The following is a 19731-nucleotide window of genomic DNA, read 5'->3' as shown; positions in this document are numbered from 1 at the left end:
CACCAGCATGGGTCTGAACTAGGCCCCTGCCTTTCGAGGGCCCAGGCTGCACGGGGAGTACTTTGCACCAGGGCATCAAGGATGCAGACAAACCACGGATCTGTAATGATGTCCTCCATCTCTTCTTTTCTTCTGAGCACACGTCAACATCAAAACCAGGAAGTTCCTCTCCTCCCTACCCCATGGCAAAAAGCTACGCACCAGGCTAGGTTCTGTTCATTTGAACCCCTAGACAGGAAGGCCCAGCAAGCAGAGGGTAAGTCAGAATATTCAAAGTGAGAATCTAGATCTCAGGGCTAACCTCACCTAACACAGTCCTGAGCTATGACCAAGATGAGGTAAAAAAGGGTAAATTCTCTCACTTCAGACAGAACCCCACGTCCCAGATTTCTGAAGTCAATGACAAAACTGAGTCTGATGTAAAAGTCTTTTAAATAATAAAAATTCTTAGATATTTTAATTGCATATTTACAGAAAGTTTTAATAATTATGTAAATAAGTATTACCTACAAAATAAAAATCACCTGCTGGTCAGCTCCTTAGATGACACTCGCTCTGAGGCTGAATGCACAAGGCTGATTATATCACCAACAGCCGCCACATTCACCCTTAGGCCCCTTTGAAGAAGGATCCCAGGGCTAACTGGTCTTGAATAGCATGTAGAGCACAGGTAACGCGGCCACAAAGGTCACACAGGTGACCAGCGTGCTGCAGATAGTATTTCTGTTGACTTGTGCTTCTAGCTTCTGCCCCATATCAGACAGGGCCAAGATCATGCTCCCTTGTTCCAGCAAAGAGCTGGGCAGGGTCCCATCTACTGGATCCACGGGGCCTGGATGTGCCGCAGCCTTTGCGAGCTGAACCACCCCAGCCATCTGGCTGCAAGTCTTTTCCAGGCCATCAAGCTGCTCTCGTAAACCCTCTAGGCAGGAATGGACCTGCCGGGAATGACTGAGCTGTTCTCTCATGGCAGCTGAAAGGGTTTCTATGTCTTTCCCTTGGGTAGAAGAGGACCCTGTTGGTGACCCGGAGCCCTGGCTCTGCCCAGTGTGTACCAGGCCCCTCAGATCCACCATAAGGTCCTTGAGGTCTCTCTGCTGGAGGGAGTAGCTAGAAGCCTGTTCACGGATGGCCTCCTGGAGACTGACAGGCCCTTTCTGTGCCTCTAGGAGTAAGGCCTTCAGTTCTTGTAGCCGGACACGGTTAACATAGGTGGAGCCAGCCACACCAATCAGAGCTCCGAGGACTGACCCAATGAGGGACCAGTTCTTAGTTCTCTCAGCCCTTGTGCGCTCCTTCTCATGACTCTCCCGCACAGCTGCGGAGAAGAGAGAGAACTTCTCCCGCTCTGAGTCTTCTGCACGCACGTATGCTGCTCGGAGCCTCTTCTCTTCCTGTGGGAGCAAAGTGGTGTCAGGCAGCAACCAGGAGCTTGTGACTGCAGCCAGTGGCACAGGGCCACTCCCCTGCCCCTGGCTCCACAAACACCTGCTGCCTGAAGAAGACAAAAAACACCTGGCTGGCGGTAGGAGCAGAGCTGGGGAGGGGGAAGTGTGAAAGGCCGCCACAAGATCTTCCCACTGGGCAGTCATGCAGAACGCGTCTCTAGGAAATAAGTTGGTGGCATTCCCTGAGCCAGCACCTCCACACGCTCTTCAACCATCTGGGTGTCAGTCCTTAGCTGGACTCTTAGCCCAGTACTTAGGAAAGAACAGGCACACAGGCTCCGGAAGCCTGGGGCCATGGCCACTTTAGGAGCTTCTAATTAACAGTCAGGGTTAAACTCCCACAACCTGCTGTGCTGGGGCCTAGGGCAGTGTGCAGGTGCCTGAGGGCTGCTTCCTGAGGGCTCACCTGCAGCATCCGGTGCTCCACAGTGGCCAGTTCCAGGTACTGGTTGTCCTCCCTGGAGACACGATCCAAACGGTCCCTCACCTCCTTCAGCTTAGCCTGCTGTGCCTCTAAATTCTCCCGAGCCTCTCGGACAAGGCCACGAGCCACCATGAACACTTTCTCTGCCTGCAGAGAGAACGTCAGATGCCATCAGCCCTTTGTCCATCCCCATACGGGCTCAGCTTCACAGCTAACAAGGCCACAGCTGAACAGGGGTCACTGGGGTGTCACTGTGAAAGGTAGAAACAGTTCTTGGACCTTAATCCCGGCTCACTCTGGCATGCTCAACATGCAGCCGTAGGCCACGCCCATGTGAAGCACTGGATTTATTCATTCAAGCAGAAATAACATGCCCCTGAGAAACTTGCAAAAAGCAAACAGTGACACAATCCTGGTCCACTAATCCCAGCCAACTCTTGTCGATGGAAACCACTGCGAGGAAGCAATGTCCTTACGCTGTTTCCAGTGTGCTGCCGAGGCCTGCAGTGCCACCACCAAAGCATAGCTCCAGCCTCCAACTGATGGCCCTGGAAATTCCAACTCTGCAAAGCTCACTGGTACAAACAGGATCCAAGGAGAAGAGACTCCATGTGCCTAAGCCTCAGTTTCCTCCTCCTTTGCCACACTGCTCTGTATCTGGAAGGGGGCAGGTGATGGGATGCACTCCCGCTGCCACCAAGGACTTGAAAACCACAGGCGGCTCGTCTACTTCCCAGTATAATGTTTCCCAGTGCCCTCTGTCTTCACACCATAGGCAAAATCCACAAAGGACAATTTGCTGGCCTAATACAACTGGGGAGTCATTAGCTAGGGCATTTTAGCAGAGAGCCGTGGGTCTAATTACGGAGAGACCTTTACCCCAGTAGAACAGCCCCAGATTTCCGCGTGAGAAAGAGTCAAATGTTTCTACCAGTGATGTTCATTTCAGAAAAGGCAAGTCTGAACTGGGTGTGGTGACCCATGCCTATAATCTCAGCTCTGAGGCAGGAAGATCACGAGTTCGCAGCCAGCTAGAATATACTGTAAGTTCTGGACAAAACCCTGTCTTAGAAAGAAAAGAAGGCCAGCTGTGGCAGCACACAGCTGAAATCCCAAGCTCAGGAGGTGGACACAGGAAGATCAGGAGTTCGGCTACAGAGAGACTCCAAGGCCAGTCAAGGATACAGAAGGCCTTGTCTCAAACAGTGTCCACACCGTTCCCAGCTGTCATTATATGTGCCGCTGGGAACTGTTTTGTTGGGAGCCCAAGTCGTAGTTCCCCAAACGAAGGCAAAGGCAAGCACACTGGCTCCTCTCCTCACCTCGGTTACATTCCCCTGGGCCTCTCGAACTTCATTGAGTCCCACAAACTCTTCGTATCTGTCCCACCAAGCCTTGGCTGTGGAGGCCGCTTGCTGCTGAATGGTGTGGCCCAGTGTTCTTCCCAGCGCGGGGAGGCGATGATACAACCCTAAGGCTGCGGCCTCTGGTCGCTTCTCTCTGGGCTGGTTGGGACCGGGACTGCACAGAGTCCTTGTCACAAGGAGGTCCATTCCCAAGAAGCTTTTCCGTACCGGTACATGGGGCATGCCCACAATGTGCTGCATGGCAAACACGGGGCTGTACCGTGTCATTGGAGGAGCTGTGAGGAAGAGACCAGACAGATAAGCCCCTGACCAAGAAAGGCCAGACTTCAGGCAGGTCTCCAATGCTAGTGCTGAACAGACTAAATTCCGCCCCTACAGCAAGGGGAAGGCCAGGCTTTCCTATGAGTCTGCAGGAAGAGGGAACACATTTACGGAAAACCTCATCAGAGCATCTTTGCTCTCCTCCCAAGAAGCCTTAAAAACCACCTCCCCTGCTGTTTGGCTGGGAGCTTCACCCCAGTCCCCTGGCATACATATATACAAGGAGTTTAAAAAATGTTTAGTTAAAAGCGTCACCTCAACCCCTAACATCCTTATCCAAAAAATCCTGGAATGTTTGGCTGGGGGCTTCACCCCAGCTCCTGGCATAAGCTCCCTCCCCTGGGAGTGGCCACAGTCCAGACTCCACCTCCAAGAAAGCCCACCAAACGGTAACCCCTCCCCAGGGAGAGTTTAGATCACTCCCACTGGCTATTTAAGCTGCCCCCCAGAGAATGAACACATGGTCTCCCCTCTTCCCTCTCCAGTGGTCATTCCAGTTCTCCTTTCACCCTCTCCGTGCTTTTCCAGGGTGCCACCCAGGAATGCTGGCATTCTTAAACCTGAGTATCTTCTAATTCAGTCTAATTTGGTTTGATTGGGATTACTGCGTCAGCGGAGAGGTTTGTCGTTCAGAAAATACTTAACACCTGTCACCCCCCAACTACACACACACCATCTCCTAGGTCTCTGACAGGACCTAGGTGAGAATCTTGGTGTTTGCTTTTTATGGTAATACCAGAGAAAATCCTCAAACCTGGGTTGCTCATGATGACAAAAAGATTAACACAGGCCCTGTGGGCTGGTCTGATGGTACAGGTTTGTAATCCCAGCTCCTTTAGAAGCTGATGCAGAAGGCCTGAAGTTCAAGAACAGCTTAGTCTATATAGCAAGTTGCAGGCTAGCCAGGGCTACATAGTTGAGACCCTGTCTCAAACAGCAACAGTAAACAAAATAATAATAAAAAAAATACTAGCAAAAAGTAAAAATGCATTTTAAGGACTAGGCATATAGCTCAGTGACAGAGCGCTTGCCTAGCATGCCTGCGACCCTAGGTTCAATCCCCCGTCCTGCAAAAACACAAAAAAAGCTCCCTTGGGAGTGGTAAAACCAAGAACGAGGGGGAAAGTTAACTTCCAAAGTCATTTTTATCCAAGTCCCTCACATCTCACTTCCAGACTTACTGAGCTAGCCACTAGCTCTCCTTTGAAAGGACAATTCCAGAGAGGGAAACCTGTTTTCCCCGTGCTTTTCTTAGGTTCAGGTCACACCATCACTCTGCCCTCCCACTGACTTTTCAGGCTCCCCAGTCCCTGTCTCACATTTCCAGGCTTCCTCCCCAGCCTCAGCCACTGCTCAGCATGGCAGGCTTCTCTGCTGGCTTTCAGGTTTGGGCCCTAACAACACCTACTTCCTCTGACCTGAACAGGACAGGGAGTACCCAGAGTCAGGCACTGCCCCAGCCCAAGAACAGAATGGACTCAGAACCCCAAAGGGAGGGCTAGGTTACTCAGAATCTCAGAAAAACCTGGCACTGTCCTCTGATCAAACCACTTTAAGCCCTAAAATGCTGACCAGAGCGACATCTGGTGGCCAACCAGAGAAAGCAAAGGGAGTCGGCCACAGAAGGGGAGGAAGGGCCAAGTGGAGAACACAGAAAGGCTTCCTCAAACTGTGGCTAAGATGTCTTTCCTTAGTTTCAAGACATAAAACTTCTCACAGGTGGTAACTAGGAGATGGCAGGATAATTTTGATAATTTCTTCTCTATTACATATTAACTTAATCACACGGAAAGGATATATGTAAACAAACACAGGTATGAGGGGCTTCCTCATGTACAGACCTGCTCGCAGCATCAGAGAGACTCTTGGTCCTTTTGAAAACAAAACTGGATAGACAGGGACATACCCTCTGGTCAAAGTAGGCTCCAGCTGAGAGACCCAGAAGAGGGCATCTCAGTGACACTGGTTCCAAGCTGGAGGGCTACCTGAACTCTGGAGGACCATGCCCAAGGCAGCCTACAATATTCGTGCCCTGGTGGTTGGGTGATCATCCCAAGCCCCAATACCAGGGCCCTCAGAACAGAGGTTACCGCCCTAGAATAGTTATGTAAATATACTTTTCATTACAGCCAAGCGCAATACCCACTATCCTTCCCAGCAACACTTGGTAGGAATGAGTTGGCCATTGCGTTTACTGCGGCCTCACACCTACCTCTATTACCAGCCCTCTCAGTGTTAGGGATCAAACCCAGCAGAGCCTAGCACTTGCTGGACAAGCCCTGTATCACTACACCTACAGCCGCTTCCCTGCTCTCTTGACCCCATTCTATGGTTCAGAGGTCCCCAAAATTAAGAGGCACTCAGACATCTCTGATTGCCCTACAGCCTTCAAAGTCCCCATCTCTTCCTGAGGTCACTGCTTCTTTTCAACCTCCCCCATCCTTTCAGTCCAGCTCCTGGTTTGTCCTCCGCTGGCTGTCTGCTCTCAGTGCCCTGGAACGTCACTTATACCTGGCAGAGAGGAGCCCGAAACCTTGTTTCTGACACAGCAGCTCAAGGGTCCGCTAAAACACGAGGAGGAGCAGAGCCTCCAGTTTCCAAGTCACTTGGCATAAAGAGATCCGGCAGAAGCCAGTGAGCTCAGGCCCTCCCAACTTCCCCTCTCTCTTCTTTCCATAGCCATATTCTGCTCCAACCACTCTGACACACTAAGCATGACCTGCATGAATCTGAGCCCTGCCATCTTCCTACAGCGACATTCTGCTTCCTCCATGAGACTATGTGGTTCATCTATTTCTTCCATGGTCCCCTTGCAGTAGGGTTTTCCTTGACGACCTCCTTACTAGTCACCTTTCCTGCTGTCTGTATCAGATATGCATTTCCTAGCACGAACACGCACTTGGTAATAGCAGAAACTTCAAAGAGAAAAATGTCAATAACTCCTAGCTTGTTGCCCTGCTCTACGCCCTCCTTCCAGCCTCTCCTTGCCACCCCATCACACACTGCTTGTCTCTCAATTTCAACGACATCCATCCACAGGTGTCTTACAGGACCCTCAACCAACAAGGGAAAAATTATGCTGGCAGGGGACAAGCTGGGAAGCTCTTGGAGTTGTCTACAACACGGAAGGTGGCCAATGCAGCTAGAAGGTAAGGCAGAGGTAAGCTGGAGGGGGCGAGGCTGGACAGACAGACAGAGGCCATACTAAGCAGGAGCCTAAGGACCGAGTTCAGATTCTTGCCCTTTCAGATCAGGTCTCCCACTGCCGCCAGATGACTGCGTGCTTCCGACCCTGCCTTCCTCACACTTTTGTCATGTGCCTTTTTTGTTTTGCTTTGTTTTCTTTCTTCGAGACAGGGTTTTTCTGTAGCTTTGGAGCCTGACCTGGAACTTGCTCTGTACACCAGGCTGGCGTCAAACTCACAGAGACCCGCCTGCCTCTGCCTCCCGAGTGCTGGGATTAAAGGCGTGCGCCACCACCGCCCGGCCTGTCACCTGTCTCTTACCCTCACTTGCAGCTGATAGTTTGATTGTCTCTCACCAAGAAACTTGAAATGGGGAGGGGGCACGTCTACAGATTCTAGCAGCCTTTCTCAGTTGTCAGTATCTGCCCAGCCACAGCCCCTGATTGTAGTGCTGGGAGTTAAACCCAGAATCTTGCTGGGCGGGCAGTGATGGCACGTGCCTTTAATCCCAACACTTGGGAGGCAGAGGCAGGCGGGTCTCTGTGAGTTTGAGGCCTGCCTGGTCTACACAATGAGTTCCAGGACAGTCGGGGCTGTTACACAGAGAAACCCTGTCTCAAATAACAACAAAAGAAGGAAAGAAGGAAAGAAGGAAAGAAAGAAAGAAAGAAAGAAAGAAAGAAAGAAAGAAAGAGAAGAAAAATGCAAGAAAAGAATAGAAGTCAGAATTTTGCACATGCTAAGCAAGCAGTGACCTAGATCTCTAGTCCTCACTTTCTCCCGCCTCTTAGGAAGAGCAACACGCAGCCTCGGACACTGCTCAGTCATTGAGACACCTCATCTAGCAACTGCCCCATTTCTTTGTCCCTGTGTGCCATCAGATGATTTGACAGGTTGCCAGACCCCCATCTCCACTGTTTTCCTCCCATTTAAACCCTCTCTGCCTTTGTGCCCACCCCTGTCCAGATATGTATCTGCCCAAATGTCACCTGTTTCTTATAGATCACCTCCTCCACTAAATATGATACCAGTCCTTGACCCTCATGGCATTTGCCCTTCATCGGCCTGTGCCTTGTGAGAGCTACCCCTTCATTCAAAGGCCACTTCAATTGGCTTCCACTTGTCCTCATCTCCCTAATGGCCAGACACTTTTGCAGCCCAAGACGTGGTGCTCAGGTTCCTCTCGCATACAGTTTTCTGGATTTAAAAATGCTAGAGGGGCTGAGACAGCTTAGTGGTGAAGAGAGCATACTGGTCTTGCAGAGGAGACAAATTTGGTTCCCAGTAAGCAGATGGGTGCTTGCCACCACCTGGGACTCCAACTATAGGGAGTCATCGCCCTCCTCTGGCCTCTATGGGCACATGCATTTATGTGTACATTCCTCCAGACAGACGCACATATGTACATGTAATTAAAATAAAATATAAGGGCTAGGGGTGGTGGTGCACGCCTTTAATCCTAGCACCCAAGAAGCAGAGGCAGGCGGATCTCTATGAGTTCAAGGCCAGCCTGGTCTACATAGTAAGTTCCAGGTCAGCCAAGGATACATAGATGCTGCCTCAAAAATAAATAAATAAAAAGCTGGGCATATAACTTTAACCCCAGCACTTGGGAGGTAGAGGCAGCCAGATCTCTATGAGTTTGAGACCAGCCTGATCTACAGAGGGAGTTCCAGAACAGCAAGGACTACACAGGGAAACCCTGCTTGAAAAACAAAAAACAACCACCAATAATAATGAGATATATATATATATATATATATATATTACATATATAATATTACATCACACACATATGTAATAAAACATATTTTTAAATAATTTACATTATTATTGGGTATGACACACATGTCTTTTAATCCAAGCACACATAAGGCAGAAGCAGGCAGATCTTTGCGTGCTCTAGACTAATCCAGACTACACAGTAAGCACCCTGTCTCAAAAACAAACTCAAAAAACTGGTTTTGGGGGTTGGGAGAGATGCCTCAGTGGTTAAGGATAATTGCTACTCTTTTAGAGGTCCAGGGCTTAGTTCCCAGGACCTATATCACATGGCTCACAATCACCTATAATTCCAGCTCTAGGGAATCCGACTCCCTTTTCTGGCTTCCATAGGCACTGCATACATGTGGTACATGGATGGACAAGCAGGCACACACACACACACATACCCATAAAAATTAAAAATCTATTAATGAACCAAAACAAAATGCTACAAGTCTAGGGATGTAGGTAGGGGGTAGAGTATTTCCCTCACATGGGGGAAGTCCTGGGCTACAATGTTGGAGAAGAATGCAAAAGCACTCATCATACTCAAAATGATGCTTATACCTGCCATCCCAACTCTCAGGAGGCTGGCAGGCAGGCAGACTTCCTCAAGTCCCAGGCTAGTCCAGTCTACACAGTGAGTCTGTTTCTTTTCTTTCTTCTTCTCCCCCAACGCCCCTCCCCGCCCGGTTTGTTGAGACAGGATTTTTCTGTGTAGTCCTGGCTGTCCTAGAACTCACAGAGATCCTCCTGCTTCTGCCTCCTAAGTGCTGGGATTAAAGTTGTGTGCCACCACTGCCCAGGGAGTCTCTGTTTCAAACCCCAGAGAGAGCAAGAGGAAATGCTTCTATCATTGGTTGTAGTAATATTTGCATAATCTTTCATGCATTAAAAAAATCACTGAATTGTACAAATTAAGTAGCTGAGTTATACAGTTATATAGTGAGTTTTAGATTATTAAAGAATAATAACCAACTGTCTCGGAAAAAAAAAAAAAGAAGAAGAATAACTGGGCTGGAGAGATGGTTAAGAGGGAATATAAACTAGAGTTTGGTTCCTAGCACTCACACTGGGCAGCTCGCAACTGCCTGTAACTCCAAGTCTGGGGCACTTGATGGCTCTAGCTTCTGAGCGCTCTCTTGCTTGCTCACTCTCTTTTACACACACACACACACACACACACACACACACGCACGCACGCACACACACTCATAATTAAAAATAATATTTTTTCCAAAAGCTGGGAGTAGGGCTGGAGAGATGGCTCAGAGGTTAAGAGCACTGGCTGCTCTTTCAGAGGTCCTGAGTTCAATTCCCAGCAACCACGTTAGCTCCCAACCATCTATGAGATCTGGTGCCCTCTTCTGGCGGGCAGGCATACATGCAGGCAGGACATTGTATACATATTAAATAAATAAATAATTTTTTTTTAAAAAAAGCTGGGAGTATAGTTGTCTAAATGTGTAAGACCCTTGTGCACACACACACCCCACATCTGTGACTTCTTCAGTCAAGACTTTTCCTCCAGATTCTATATTACCTACATGTCCAGCCCATACCACTGCTTGTAAAATCTAATCTAACTTTATCTACCACAATGCTTTTGCCATACTCTTCTCCACCATGCTTTACGGTAATTCATGTACAAATGCTAGACTGACAGCCTCACATAACCCTAAACCTCAGTTTTCTCTCTGATCTCAAATCCACTCGATTAGCAAAATTCCACTGACTTTCTAAAACCAGGTGCCCATCCCTTCTATCTCTGCCAGGGCTACAAAGTGGTTTCAATGACAACACTCTGCGGCTGGACCATCTCTCCTGGGCTTCTGCCTCTCTACCCCAGTCTCTGAGGTCAGCTATCAACAAACAGCCAGTGGTCTTTTCAGATGCCAGCAATCTCAGGTCTCTGCTTAAATCCTTCAACAGTCCCATGTTTCCTTCAAGGCAAAAGTCAAAGTCTTCACAGCTTACAGGGGATCCGACTCATTCCTCTCTGACTGCACTTCCCACTAGGGTCTCTTTTCTCCCTCCCTTCAGTCATGAAGGACTGGACCGCAGGAGGCAATCCCTCACCTCAGGGCCTTGGTACTGGCTAGCTGTTCCCTGCTTATATTTGTTCCGTGGCCTTCGTCAAGTTCTGCTCAAATAGTCCATGAAGAGATCTTTTCTAGTCACCCTATCACCCCCCCCCCCCCGGAACATTCCATAACCACTTTCTTTGAGTCTTTTTTCTTCCTAGACAGGTCACATAATATGTGACACATAGTTTACTTACTTACTTTGCTGTAGGTTTGCCTTGCTACAATGTCAGCTTTGCTCAATCCCCAGTCCAGAGTACTGTCTATATAGTACATAGTCAACAAAAATGAACCAGAAGAAGAAAGAATTTGCAAATGGTTACACTCATTATTTCATAAAGTCCAAACTTCTTCCCGCGGCTTCCGAAGCTGAGATCCAGGCGATATTGGCCACGGCCATCTCCCATTCTCTATTGTTCCAGCCAGCTGTGCTTTCCTGGGTTCCGGAAAGGAGCTTCGCACGCGCCTGCCACTCTACCTGAACCACGTTCTATCTGTGCATGATGACAGGCCTTATAGCCATACGCCCCCCCCAGTCCCACCCCCTCCCCGAGGTTTCGGATTGTCCCCCCCGGAAGAAAGAGCCTTCCGCCTCGTACCTTAAGAGCCTAAGCCTATTAGGCTCCAGCGGTAAGCCCCGCGGCTGCCACTCAAATGACCTCTGACCGGGTAGCACCCTCCCCTGGAGAGCGCGTCCTTTAAAAGACGTGAGGGTAACTTCCTGCTTAGAAGCCAATCAGCGAGCCCGCCGCGCGGCATAGGCGCCAGCAGTAAGCTCCGTTTCCGGCTTAGGATCAGGGTCTGGAGAAGGGGGTGTCTGGAGGCGCCATGTCGGGCCGGGAAGGTAAGGCTGTTTGGGGTCTGGGGGACGGATGGACGGGGAAGAACGAAGAGGGCGATGGATGGCGGGGATGGGCCGAGCATGCTCGTGTCGCCCACAGGTGGCAAAAAGAAGCCCCTGAAACAGCCCAAGAAGCAGACTAAGGAAATGGACGAGGTGAGGACGGGAGCGGAGGCGCGGGCGGGCGCTGAGGGAGTGGGTGACTGACTTGTAGTGAACCTGCTCTGCCTCTCCGCAGGAAGATAAGGCTTTCAAGCAGAAACAAAAAGAGGAGCAGAAGAAACTCGAGGAGCTAAAAGCCAAGGCCGCGGGGAAGGGACCCCTGGGTAAGTGAGGGTCGAGCGCAGCTCTGAGAGACAAATGCTCGGAGCCAGTGTAGGTACGAGGGCCAAACAGGTCTTCCTGGTGTTCTGGGGTCCTTGGTGAATTGCGGGACCCTCGTGTCCACGCTGGCCAAGCCCCCGGCCTGTGTTGGCTTTGCAGCAGTACGGAGGGATGGGAGTGGAAATGTGGCCAGAAAATAAAATCTCTTGCCTCGCGGACACCTTGGGCTTCCAGTCCGTAGGGAAGCCACAGAAATGGAAACACGAAAATGTACTTCGGACAGATGCATATAGCTAAGCTTTTGAACAGCGTCCAGTTTCTGGCTTCTTTATAGTTTGTTACATTAGAACGTAGAACTTTTACTTGCTGCTTACATATCTGTAATGTTGAGTCCTGAGTCACATTTGGGTGTGTCTAGACTAAAAGATAAAAGTCCAGGGTCCTTAATATTTATTTTGCCCTGCGTGCTATTTTGTGTTTATTTGTGACTATGCCGGGGAACAGTGTCCTATGCCCCACGTTTCTCACTATACCTTGCTAACCCAATCTTCCCCATGGTTCTGCCTCTTAGGAGTGAATTACAGGCCCAGCAGTCTTATTTTTGTGTTTTCTGTGTATGAGTGTTTTTCGTGCATGTCCCTATACCATGTGTGTGCAATGCCCTGAGAGACCAGACAAGGTTGTCAGATCTCATGAGACTATAGTTACAGATGGTTGTGACCTGGGAATCGAACCCAGGTCCCCAGGAAGAGCAGCCAGCACTCTTAACTGCTGAACTGTCACTCTAATCCCATTTTTTGTTATTTTGTTTAATTGTTTTGCCTCTTTTTATTCTTTTTTATTGCAGTACCTCACGCATGCTAGACAAGACCTCTACCATCATTATTATTTTGAGACATGTTTTTGCTAATTTTCTCAGGCTGGCCTTGAATTTATGATTCTCCTGCCTTCATCTCCTAGATGGCTGAGGTTGGAGTTTGTGCCACCAGCCTGGCTTTGTGTACACTGTAAAAGCACTATTTTGCATTTTCTAACTAGTGCTGATTCTGCCTGGTATCAGTGTGGCATATACTGGAAACTGTCACCCCAAGACCTATTACAGTAGGTTTGATCTCTTATTATCCACACGGCAATGAAGTCAGGTACCTGGCGCCTTCCTTTAATCTGTGTTTATGTTAACAAGGTTCAAACTTTGAAGTCCTATACAGATTGAGCATTTATAATGTGTAAATCCAAAATGCTCCAGATCTCTGAAACCTCGTTAGAAGTAGAAAATCTACTCCTGGCCTTGGGTGATAAGCTGCAGTCAGAATGCTGAGGAAGTGGAAGTGCTATATTACATTAGCTTCAGACTATATACATTGCATGTGGGGGTGGAAGTGTTATTACATTAGCTTCAGACTATATACATTGCATGTGGGGGTGGAAGTGTTATTACATTAGCTTCAGACTATATGCATTGGCTGTGTGTGAAGCATAAATGAGTGTTGTGTTCATAATTGGGTCCCATCCCTGAAATGTGTGTATACAAAAGTCCCCCAAGCCCTAAACACTTCTGGTCCCAGGAATTTCTGATAGGGAAATCCAACTGGTAATACTTTTTATTGAACACCATCTATTTTGGGCTTGCTTCCTGTTTGTTTTAAACAAGGTCTCCTGATATGACATGAGCTTGCCTTGAATTCCTTATCCTGCTACCTTGTCCTCAGAATGCTGAGATGTGACTCTGCCTAATTTATCAAAAGATTTGTTATAGTTCTTTTACACCCTCATTCTTTTTTTCCCCTCAAGACAGGGTTTCTCTGTATAGCCTTGGCTGTCCTAGAACTCACTATGTAGATGAGGCTAGCCTCAAATTCAGAGATCCACCTGCCTCTGCTTCTCGAATGCTAGAATTAAAAGTGTGTGCCACCACTGCTCTGCTGCACCTCATCCTTATGTCAGGCATAATTAATTGTACAAACATTTCACTAATTACCTACTTAGTACCAAATGTAGTAGCTTTCGTTTTGTTTTGAGGCAGGGTTTCTCTGTGTATCAGCCCTGGCTGTCCTGGAACTCGCTTTGTAGACTGGACTGGCCTCAAGCTCGCAGAGATCTGCCTGCCTCCACCTCTCTGAGTGCTGGGATTAAAGGCGTGCGCCACCACTGCCCGGCTTTGGAGTGGTATTTTTAAATTGAAGGCATAATAAGCCAGTCCAGGAATATAAAATGGGATATAGTGTGTTGTGGTGTGGCAGTTAAGAATATGCAGTTATTCCTGAGGCAGTGACTTGGCAAGCTCTGGGTCAATGAGATACCATTTCAAAAACAAAAAACACTTAGGTTGATGGGGAATACAATCTAGGGTGAGCTTCTGGCCCACAAATGCAAGCACATAAAATATGAAAGGGAAAAAAAGTATGCAATTAGAAGTTAGGCTTCTTAGGTAGAGCCCTGGCATGGTGGCGTATAATCCTAACACCTGGGGAGGCTGAGGGAGACTGAGGCAAAAAAATGAATTTTCTTTCTTTCTTTCTTTCTTTTTTTTTTTTTTTTTTTTGGTTTTTCGAGACAGGGTTTCTCTGTGGCTTTAGAGCCTGTCCTGGAACTAGCTCTTTTTTGGTTTTTCGAGACAGGGTTTCCCTGTAGTTTCTAGAGCCTGTCCTGGAACTAGCTCTTGTAGACCAGGCTGGCCTCGAACTCAGAGATCCGCCTGCCTCTGCCTCCCAAGTGCTGGGATTAAAGGCGAGTGCCACCATCGCCCGGCAAGATGAATTTTTTTGAGATAGGTTTCTCAACATGTGGGTCATGATCCCTTGGGGTCAAACCACTTTCACATGGGTTGCCTAAGGCCATTGGAAAACACCGATATTTGGATTATGTTTCATAACAGTAGCAAAATTACAGTTAGAAAGTAGTAACAAAAACCATCCTGTGGTGGGGGTCATTACAATATGAAGAATTGTATTAAAAGGTTGCAGCTTTAGGAAGACTGAAAATCACTTGCTATCTGTAGTCCTGAGTGTGCTGGAACTCAGTGTGTAGACCAGGCTGGCCTCAGACTCGTCCCTGCCTCTCAAGTGCTGGGGCTAATCACATGCACAACCATACTTGATTAAAACCATTTTTTCATACAGTATATGTTTGTTGGCGGAGACTGCTCATTCGTTCCCGGCCTCCAAGACCCGAAATAATCACATAGAAACTATTATTTGTAATACTGTTTGGCCAATAGCTTAAGTGTATTTCTAGCTAGCTCTTACATCTTAAATTAACCCATTTCTATTTTATATTTTACTACGAGGCTCATGGTTTACCGACAAGGTTCTGGCACATCTGTCTCCTGCGGTGGCTACATGGAGTCTTTCTGACTCTGCCTACTTTCTCCTCTATCTCTGCTTGGAATTCCTGCCTTGCTCTATTCTACCCTCTGATAGGTCTAAGGAAGCTTCTTTATTAACCAATGGTATACGGGGGGAACCTACATCATATTTTGGTCATGTTTTCTCCTCCCCCAGCTCTTTCCAGGTCTTCTCCACCTCCCTACACACCAGCTTCTGTGTTCTTTCTCTGTTTTAAAAAGGAAAAATCAAAACAAAAAACCAATGGGGGGAGCCCACCAAAAAGGAGAGTAAATTCGAAGCCACCCTTACTGTTTTAAGACTTTACTGTAAACAAAAAATAAAACACTATAAAAACAGAAAAGACAAACCACCAGATGCGAATTGAGGCTTCTCACATACTAGTTTATAACCTTGAAGTCACCAGACATCCAGAACTACTTATCTGTAATGTGGGTTGCTGTGAGGAGCATTCATAAGCCAATCTGAAGAATACAATAGTATAGATAGTCTCCAGCTCTTGAGTCCTTGCCCCTGCCTCAGCTATGCTCTGTCTTTGTAGGAGAGATGATGTTGATGAAGGAATTTTGCGTGTTTGTGTCATAGTAAATACCCCAGGTATTAACAGGACCCCTGAGGCTTTTTAGCCACAAGTATATTTTTCCCTGATTGACTTTTTTTTTTTTTTTTTGCAGCCACAGGTGGAATTAAGAAATCTGGCAAAAAGTAAGCTGTTCCTCATATCTTGAGATGATGGTGACCCTCTTCCATTCCTATTTAAACATCTGGATTCCCTGCCATAACATCTTTGCCATCTACAGCTAGAATGAAGTGTTATCCTGGAGCCTGTTAAACATCTGGATTCCCTACTATAATATAACATCATTGCCACCTATAGTTAGAATGAAGTGTTATCCTGGAGCCTGTTGTACATTGTAATAAACTTTTGTAAAAAAAATAATAATAAAATAAATAATACAATGGCTCATTGTCTCTAGTGTTCAGCAGTTCCTACCTCAGCTGTGAATTTAAAGTGAACCCAATCTGGAATCCTGCCAGAGCCTGCTGTTTCGTCTTTGTTGTACTCTGAATTCTGTATCACTTTGAATTAAACCAACTCATTCAAAGGCTATCATTCTTGTGTGGTTCTTTATCTGATGGTATGCTTTTTCAGAGACTAGTAAAAGGAAGTATACTTTGTAAAGAAAACCACCTGTCTTTCATATTGAAGGTGCCATGTGTTTAAAGCAAACTACGGTAATTCAGGCAGAGACAAGGGGTCCCTGGAGCAAGCTGTACAGCTAGCTAGCCATAATACAGGTGAGCTCTGAGTTCAGTTGAGACACCCTGCCTCAATGAATAAGACTCCCAAGCCTGGGCTTCAACATGCAAAGGAGGAAAAGGCTGATCTTGTTAAAACTACAACTCATAATTGTTTCTCGTTGGCTTAACATTCTTCAGTACTTAAAAAAAACAGAAGCCAAAGTTCTTAAAATCAGGCTCTAAGGCAGTGCTTCTCAACTTTTCTAAGACTATAATCCCTTAATACAGTTCTTGTTGTAACCCCCAATCAAAATTATCTTCATTTGCTACTTAATAACTAATTTTGCTACTGTTATGAATCGCAATGTAAATATATGATATGTGGCCCCCCAAAGGGGTGACAAACCGCCACTGTTGCTCTAAGTGGTCTGGACACCATTCCTTGCCTTCTGATTTCTACTATTCACCCTCTAGTCCATTTGCAGCCACAGTAGTCTGGGGTAAAGACAAACCTCACTTGTTTTTTGTCTATTTGCTTGTTTTTGTTTTCCGAGACAGGGTTTCTCTGTGTAGCTTTGGAGCCTGTTCTGAAACTTGCTCTGTAGACCAGGCTGGCCTCGAACTCAAAGAGATTCACCTGTCTCTGCCTCCCCAATGCTGGGATTAAAGGCATGCACCACCACTACAAGGCTCTCGCTGTGTTTATTGTTTGTTTGCTTGCTAGGTTGCACCCCATGCAGCCCTAGCTGTCCTATGGAGACCAGGCCTGCCTCCCAAGTACTGGGATTAAAGGCATGAGGCACTAATGCCCAGATCTGTGTTTTCTGTTTGCTTTTGTTAGTGGCTAAGAAATACACAAATAGCAAGCACACACAGATACAGATCCTTGCAAAGCAGTGAGGAAGCCCAAGCCCTTCACTGTGTCACCAACTCAATTTCTCCTCTTACCATTAGAAAATCCTAACTCCTTGGGAAACAGACAGGAGGATCACAATTTGAAGGCATGACTGAATAACAGTCACAAAAATGTAAAAAATGGGGCTAGGGATGTAGCTCATGCGAAGAGCCCTAGTTTTCAGACTCCAGTTCTGGAAAAAAAATTAGTGACTCTTCCCTGATTATACTCTGTAAAGTGGTAGTTCTTACCAGATGTTATCTGCCACCAACCACTAAGTAAAAAACTCCAGACTAGAAACCAATCTTGTTTGGAAGGAGGGAGTTGAGATAGGGTCTTATCACAGACTGGCCTGGAACTCGGTCCATAAAGACTAGGAGGGCCTTAACTAAAATCTTTCTGCCTCAGCTGGGATTACAGATTGGTGCCATCATGCCCAGAAATGTGATCCTAAATTAGGGGAGACAGGATGCCGGAAATCAAATCCAGAGCCTTGAATATTCTAAGCAAATAATTTTAACACTGTCCAATCCCCATATCTATTTCCTGAAAATCCTAATTGGGAGGCACAAGACTTATTTTCCCTCTAGGCCATTCATACAACTGGGAATAGTAATAAACCTTCCCTGAGGATATCTTTTTTTATGAGACAGGATCTTATTAAGTAGGTCAGGCAGACCTTGAATTTGTGATTTCCCCAGCCTAAGCCTCCTGAGCAGTTGGAATTATAGGCATGCCCAGCTCACACCCAGCACTCGGTCAGCTGATTCAAGAGAATCAGAATTTAAAACACCAACTTGGGGGCTGGAGAGATGGCTCAGCAGTTAATAGCACTGGCTGTCCTAGAGGGCCAAGGTCCAGTTCCCAGGACCCACATGGTGACTCCTGTAATTCTAGTTCCAGGGGAGCTGATGCCCTCGTCTGGCCTCTGACATACATGTAAGTGAAACAATCATACACATAAAAAAAAAAAAAAGCACCTCCTTTGAGCTTTAGGACCATGGGGTCTTGTCAGCTGGCTCCCAGCCCCAAGCTGCTGGGAACAACAAAAACAAAAAGTCAGCAGTCATGGCTTCCTGCCCCTCCCCCCAACAGAAGTTACTTTTCTTATTTTCTGGAATCTAATCCTACCTGACAATGAACAGTCCTGTCTCTTTTCTGAGCCACAGACCTTAGTTATTAAGACTTGGGTATTCAGTCAGGCATGGTAACTCACACAATTCTAGCACTTGGCGACTGACACAGGAGGATTGGAAGTGAGGCCATCTCAAGAAACAAAAACAGCTTGACAGGGTGGTTCGGGTCTATAATCCCAGCAGTCAGAGAGAAGGAAGGACATTTTGGGGTTTCAGGCCAGCTTTGGTTACATCTCAATTATATTGGAAAGCTAAGGGAAACTACTAGCAGTTGAATAAAAAAAAAAAAAAACTAAGGCAGTTCTAAATGAGCCAATGCCTTCCGACCTTTGTAGGCACCAGGCATACGTGTGGTGCACAGACATACATGCAGGCAAAACACTCATATACATAAAGAATAACAAATCTAAAAAAACAGAAGACCTAAGGCATTCTAGACCTGAGCACTCTCCTTTCACTCGATATTTTAGGAAATTAATAGGCTCACAAGCTAAGTCTGGCATCGAGCAAGCGGAGTAAAAAAGTCTTGATCCTGTTGCTCTCCAATCCCCATTCCCGCTAACTGTTTCGCCCACCACTTCTGCTCATAAAAGCCTGTTATACACCCAAGCAAAACCCAAGTCTTTGCTCCCCTGGAAGTTTTACCTCCTCTCTTTGTCGCAATAACTTCCACCTGGTATCCTTGTCGACGTTGAATATTTCTCAGTAACATCGCGCATCAGCCTCTTACCCATTTTTCTTGCCATTTTCCCCTCAACCTGTTGGGCAATTCAAGGACCACTCTCACAGGAAGCTTTCCTTGACTTCTTGGCCTTCATTCATCTCTATAAAACCAGTGTTCAGAACATAAAGACTCTCCGAGAAATAAATGAAAACTAACAGTCCGAGAAGTTCTGAACAGGAACACCGTTCTCGAGCTCACCCTTCCCAAACTTTTCTCAAATTCACACATACTCGAAACATTCGCTATTTTGGAAGATCCCCGCTTTCAGAAGAACCGCTGCTTTCCTTCTCCTCCCCAAGTCTGCTCTTCCAGCCTTCTTCCCTAAGACAGTCTCCGGACACAGGCAGGTGAGTCAACCGCGAAGCGTGAGGTGAAATAGAGCTGACCCCTGAATCCTGCACGTCTCGATTCAAGGCTAACTGCCCCTCGGAGGCACAGTGTTCTACATAAGCCAGGGGGACAGCCACGGGTGCTGTTGGTCAGATGCTCCGTGATCCCGCCACACGAGTAATCCCGGTAGAGCTGCACAGCGCCCCAGCACAAGCGGCGATTTAGCCGTCCTGAGCCGAAACAGGCAGGAACCTGTCAGGTGTAACGGCGCGCTCTGCATACGTCATCACTCTGAGCCCGCC

The 19731-nt window shown here is 47.2% G+C and overlaps 1 protein-coding gene and 1 long non-coding RNA gene across 5 annotated transcripts; one reads left to right on the top strand and one right to left on the bottom strand.

Moving 5' to 3' along the window:
* Positions 1 to 420: 420 nt before the first annotated feature.
* On the bottom strand, positions 421 to 19661 carry Ccdc51 (coiled-coil domain containing 51). Of its 4 annotated transcripts, none has more exons than XM_038322873.1 (4): positions 19021 to 19661; positions 3195 to 3514; positions 1855 to 2019; positions 421 to 1394 (listed from the first exon to the last, which is right to left on the bottom strand). In XM_038322873.1, exons 1-4 carry the CDS (start codon positions 19085 to 19087, stop codon positions 639 to 641), a joined length of 1308 nt encoding a protein of 435 aa, XP_038178801.1. In that variant the 5' UTR covers positions 19088 to 19661; the 3' UTR covers positions 421 to 638. The 4 variants fall into 4 exon arrangements, with proteins under 4 accessions (XP_038178801.1, XP_038178803.1, XP_038178800.1 ...); XM_038322875.1 differs by lacking the exon at positions 19021 to 19661 and adding an exon at positions 11193 to 11267; XM_038322872.1 differs by lacking the exon at positions 19021 to 19661 and adding an exon at positions 10791 to 11104.
* On the top strand, positions 11334 to 16213 carry LOC119809774. The gene is made up of 4 exons (XR_005284671.1): positions 11334 to 11437; positions 11535 to 11590; positions 11673 to 11760; positions 15777 to 16213. It is a non-coding gene; the product is annotated as an uncharacterized LOC119809774 (long non-coding RNA).
* Positions 19662 to 19731: the final 70 nt, after the last annotated feature.

This window comes from Arvicola amphibius, chromosome 3 (genome assembly GCF_903992535.2).
Source record: "Arvicola amphibius chromosome 3, mArvAmp1.2, whole genome shotgun sequence".
In the NCBI taxonomy this organism is placed as follows: Eukaryota; Metazoa; Chordata; class Mammalia; order Rodentia; family Cricetidae; genus Arvicola; species Arvicola amphibius.
The sequence above is the reverse complement of the archived record's forward strand: the minus strand, read 5'-3'. Positions and strand labels throughout refer to the sequence as shown.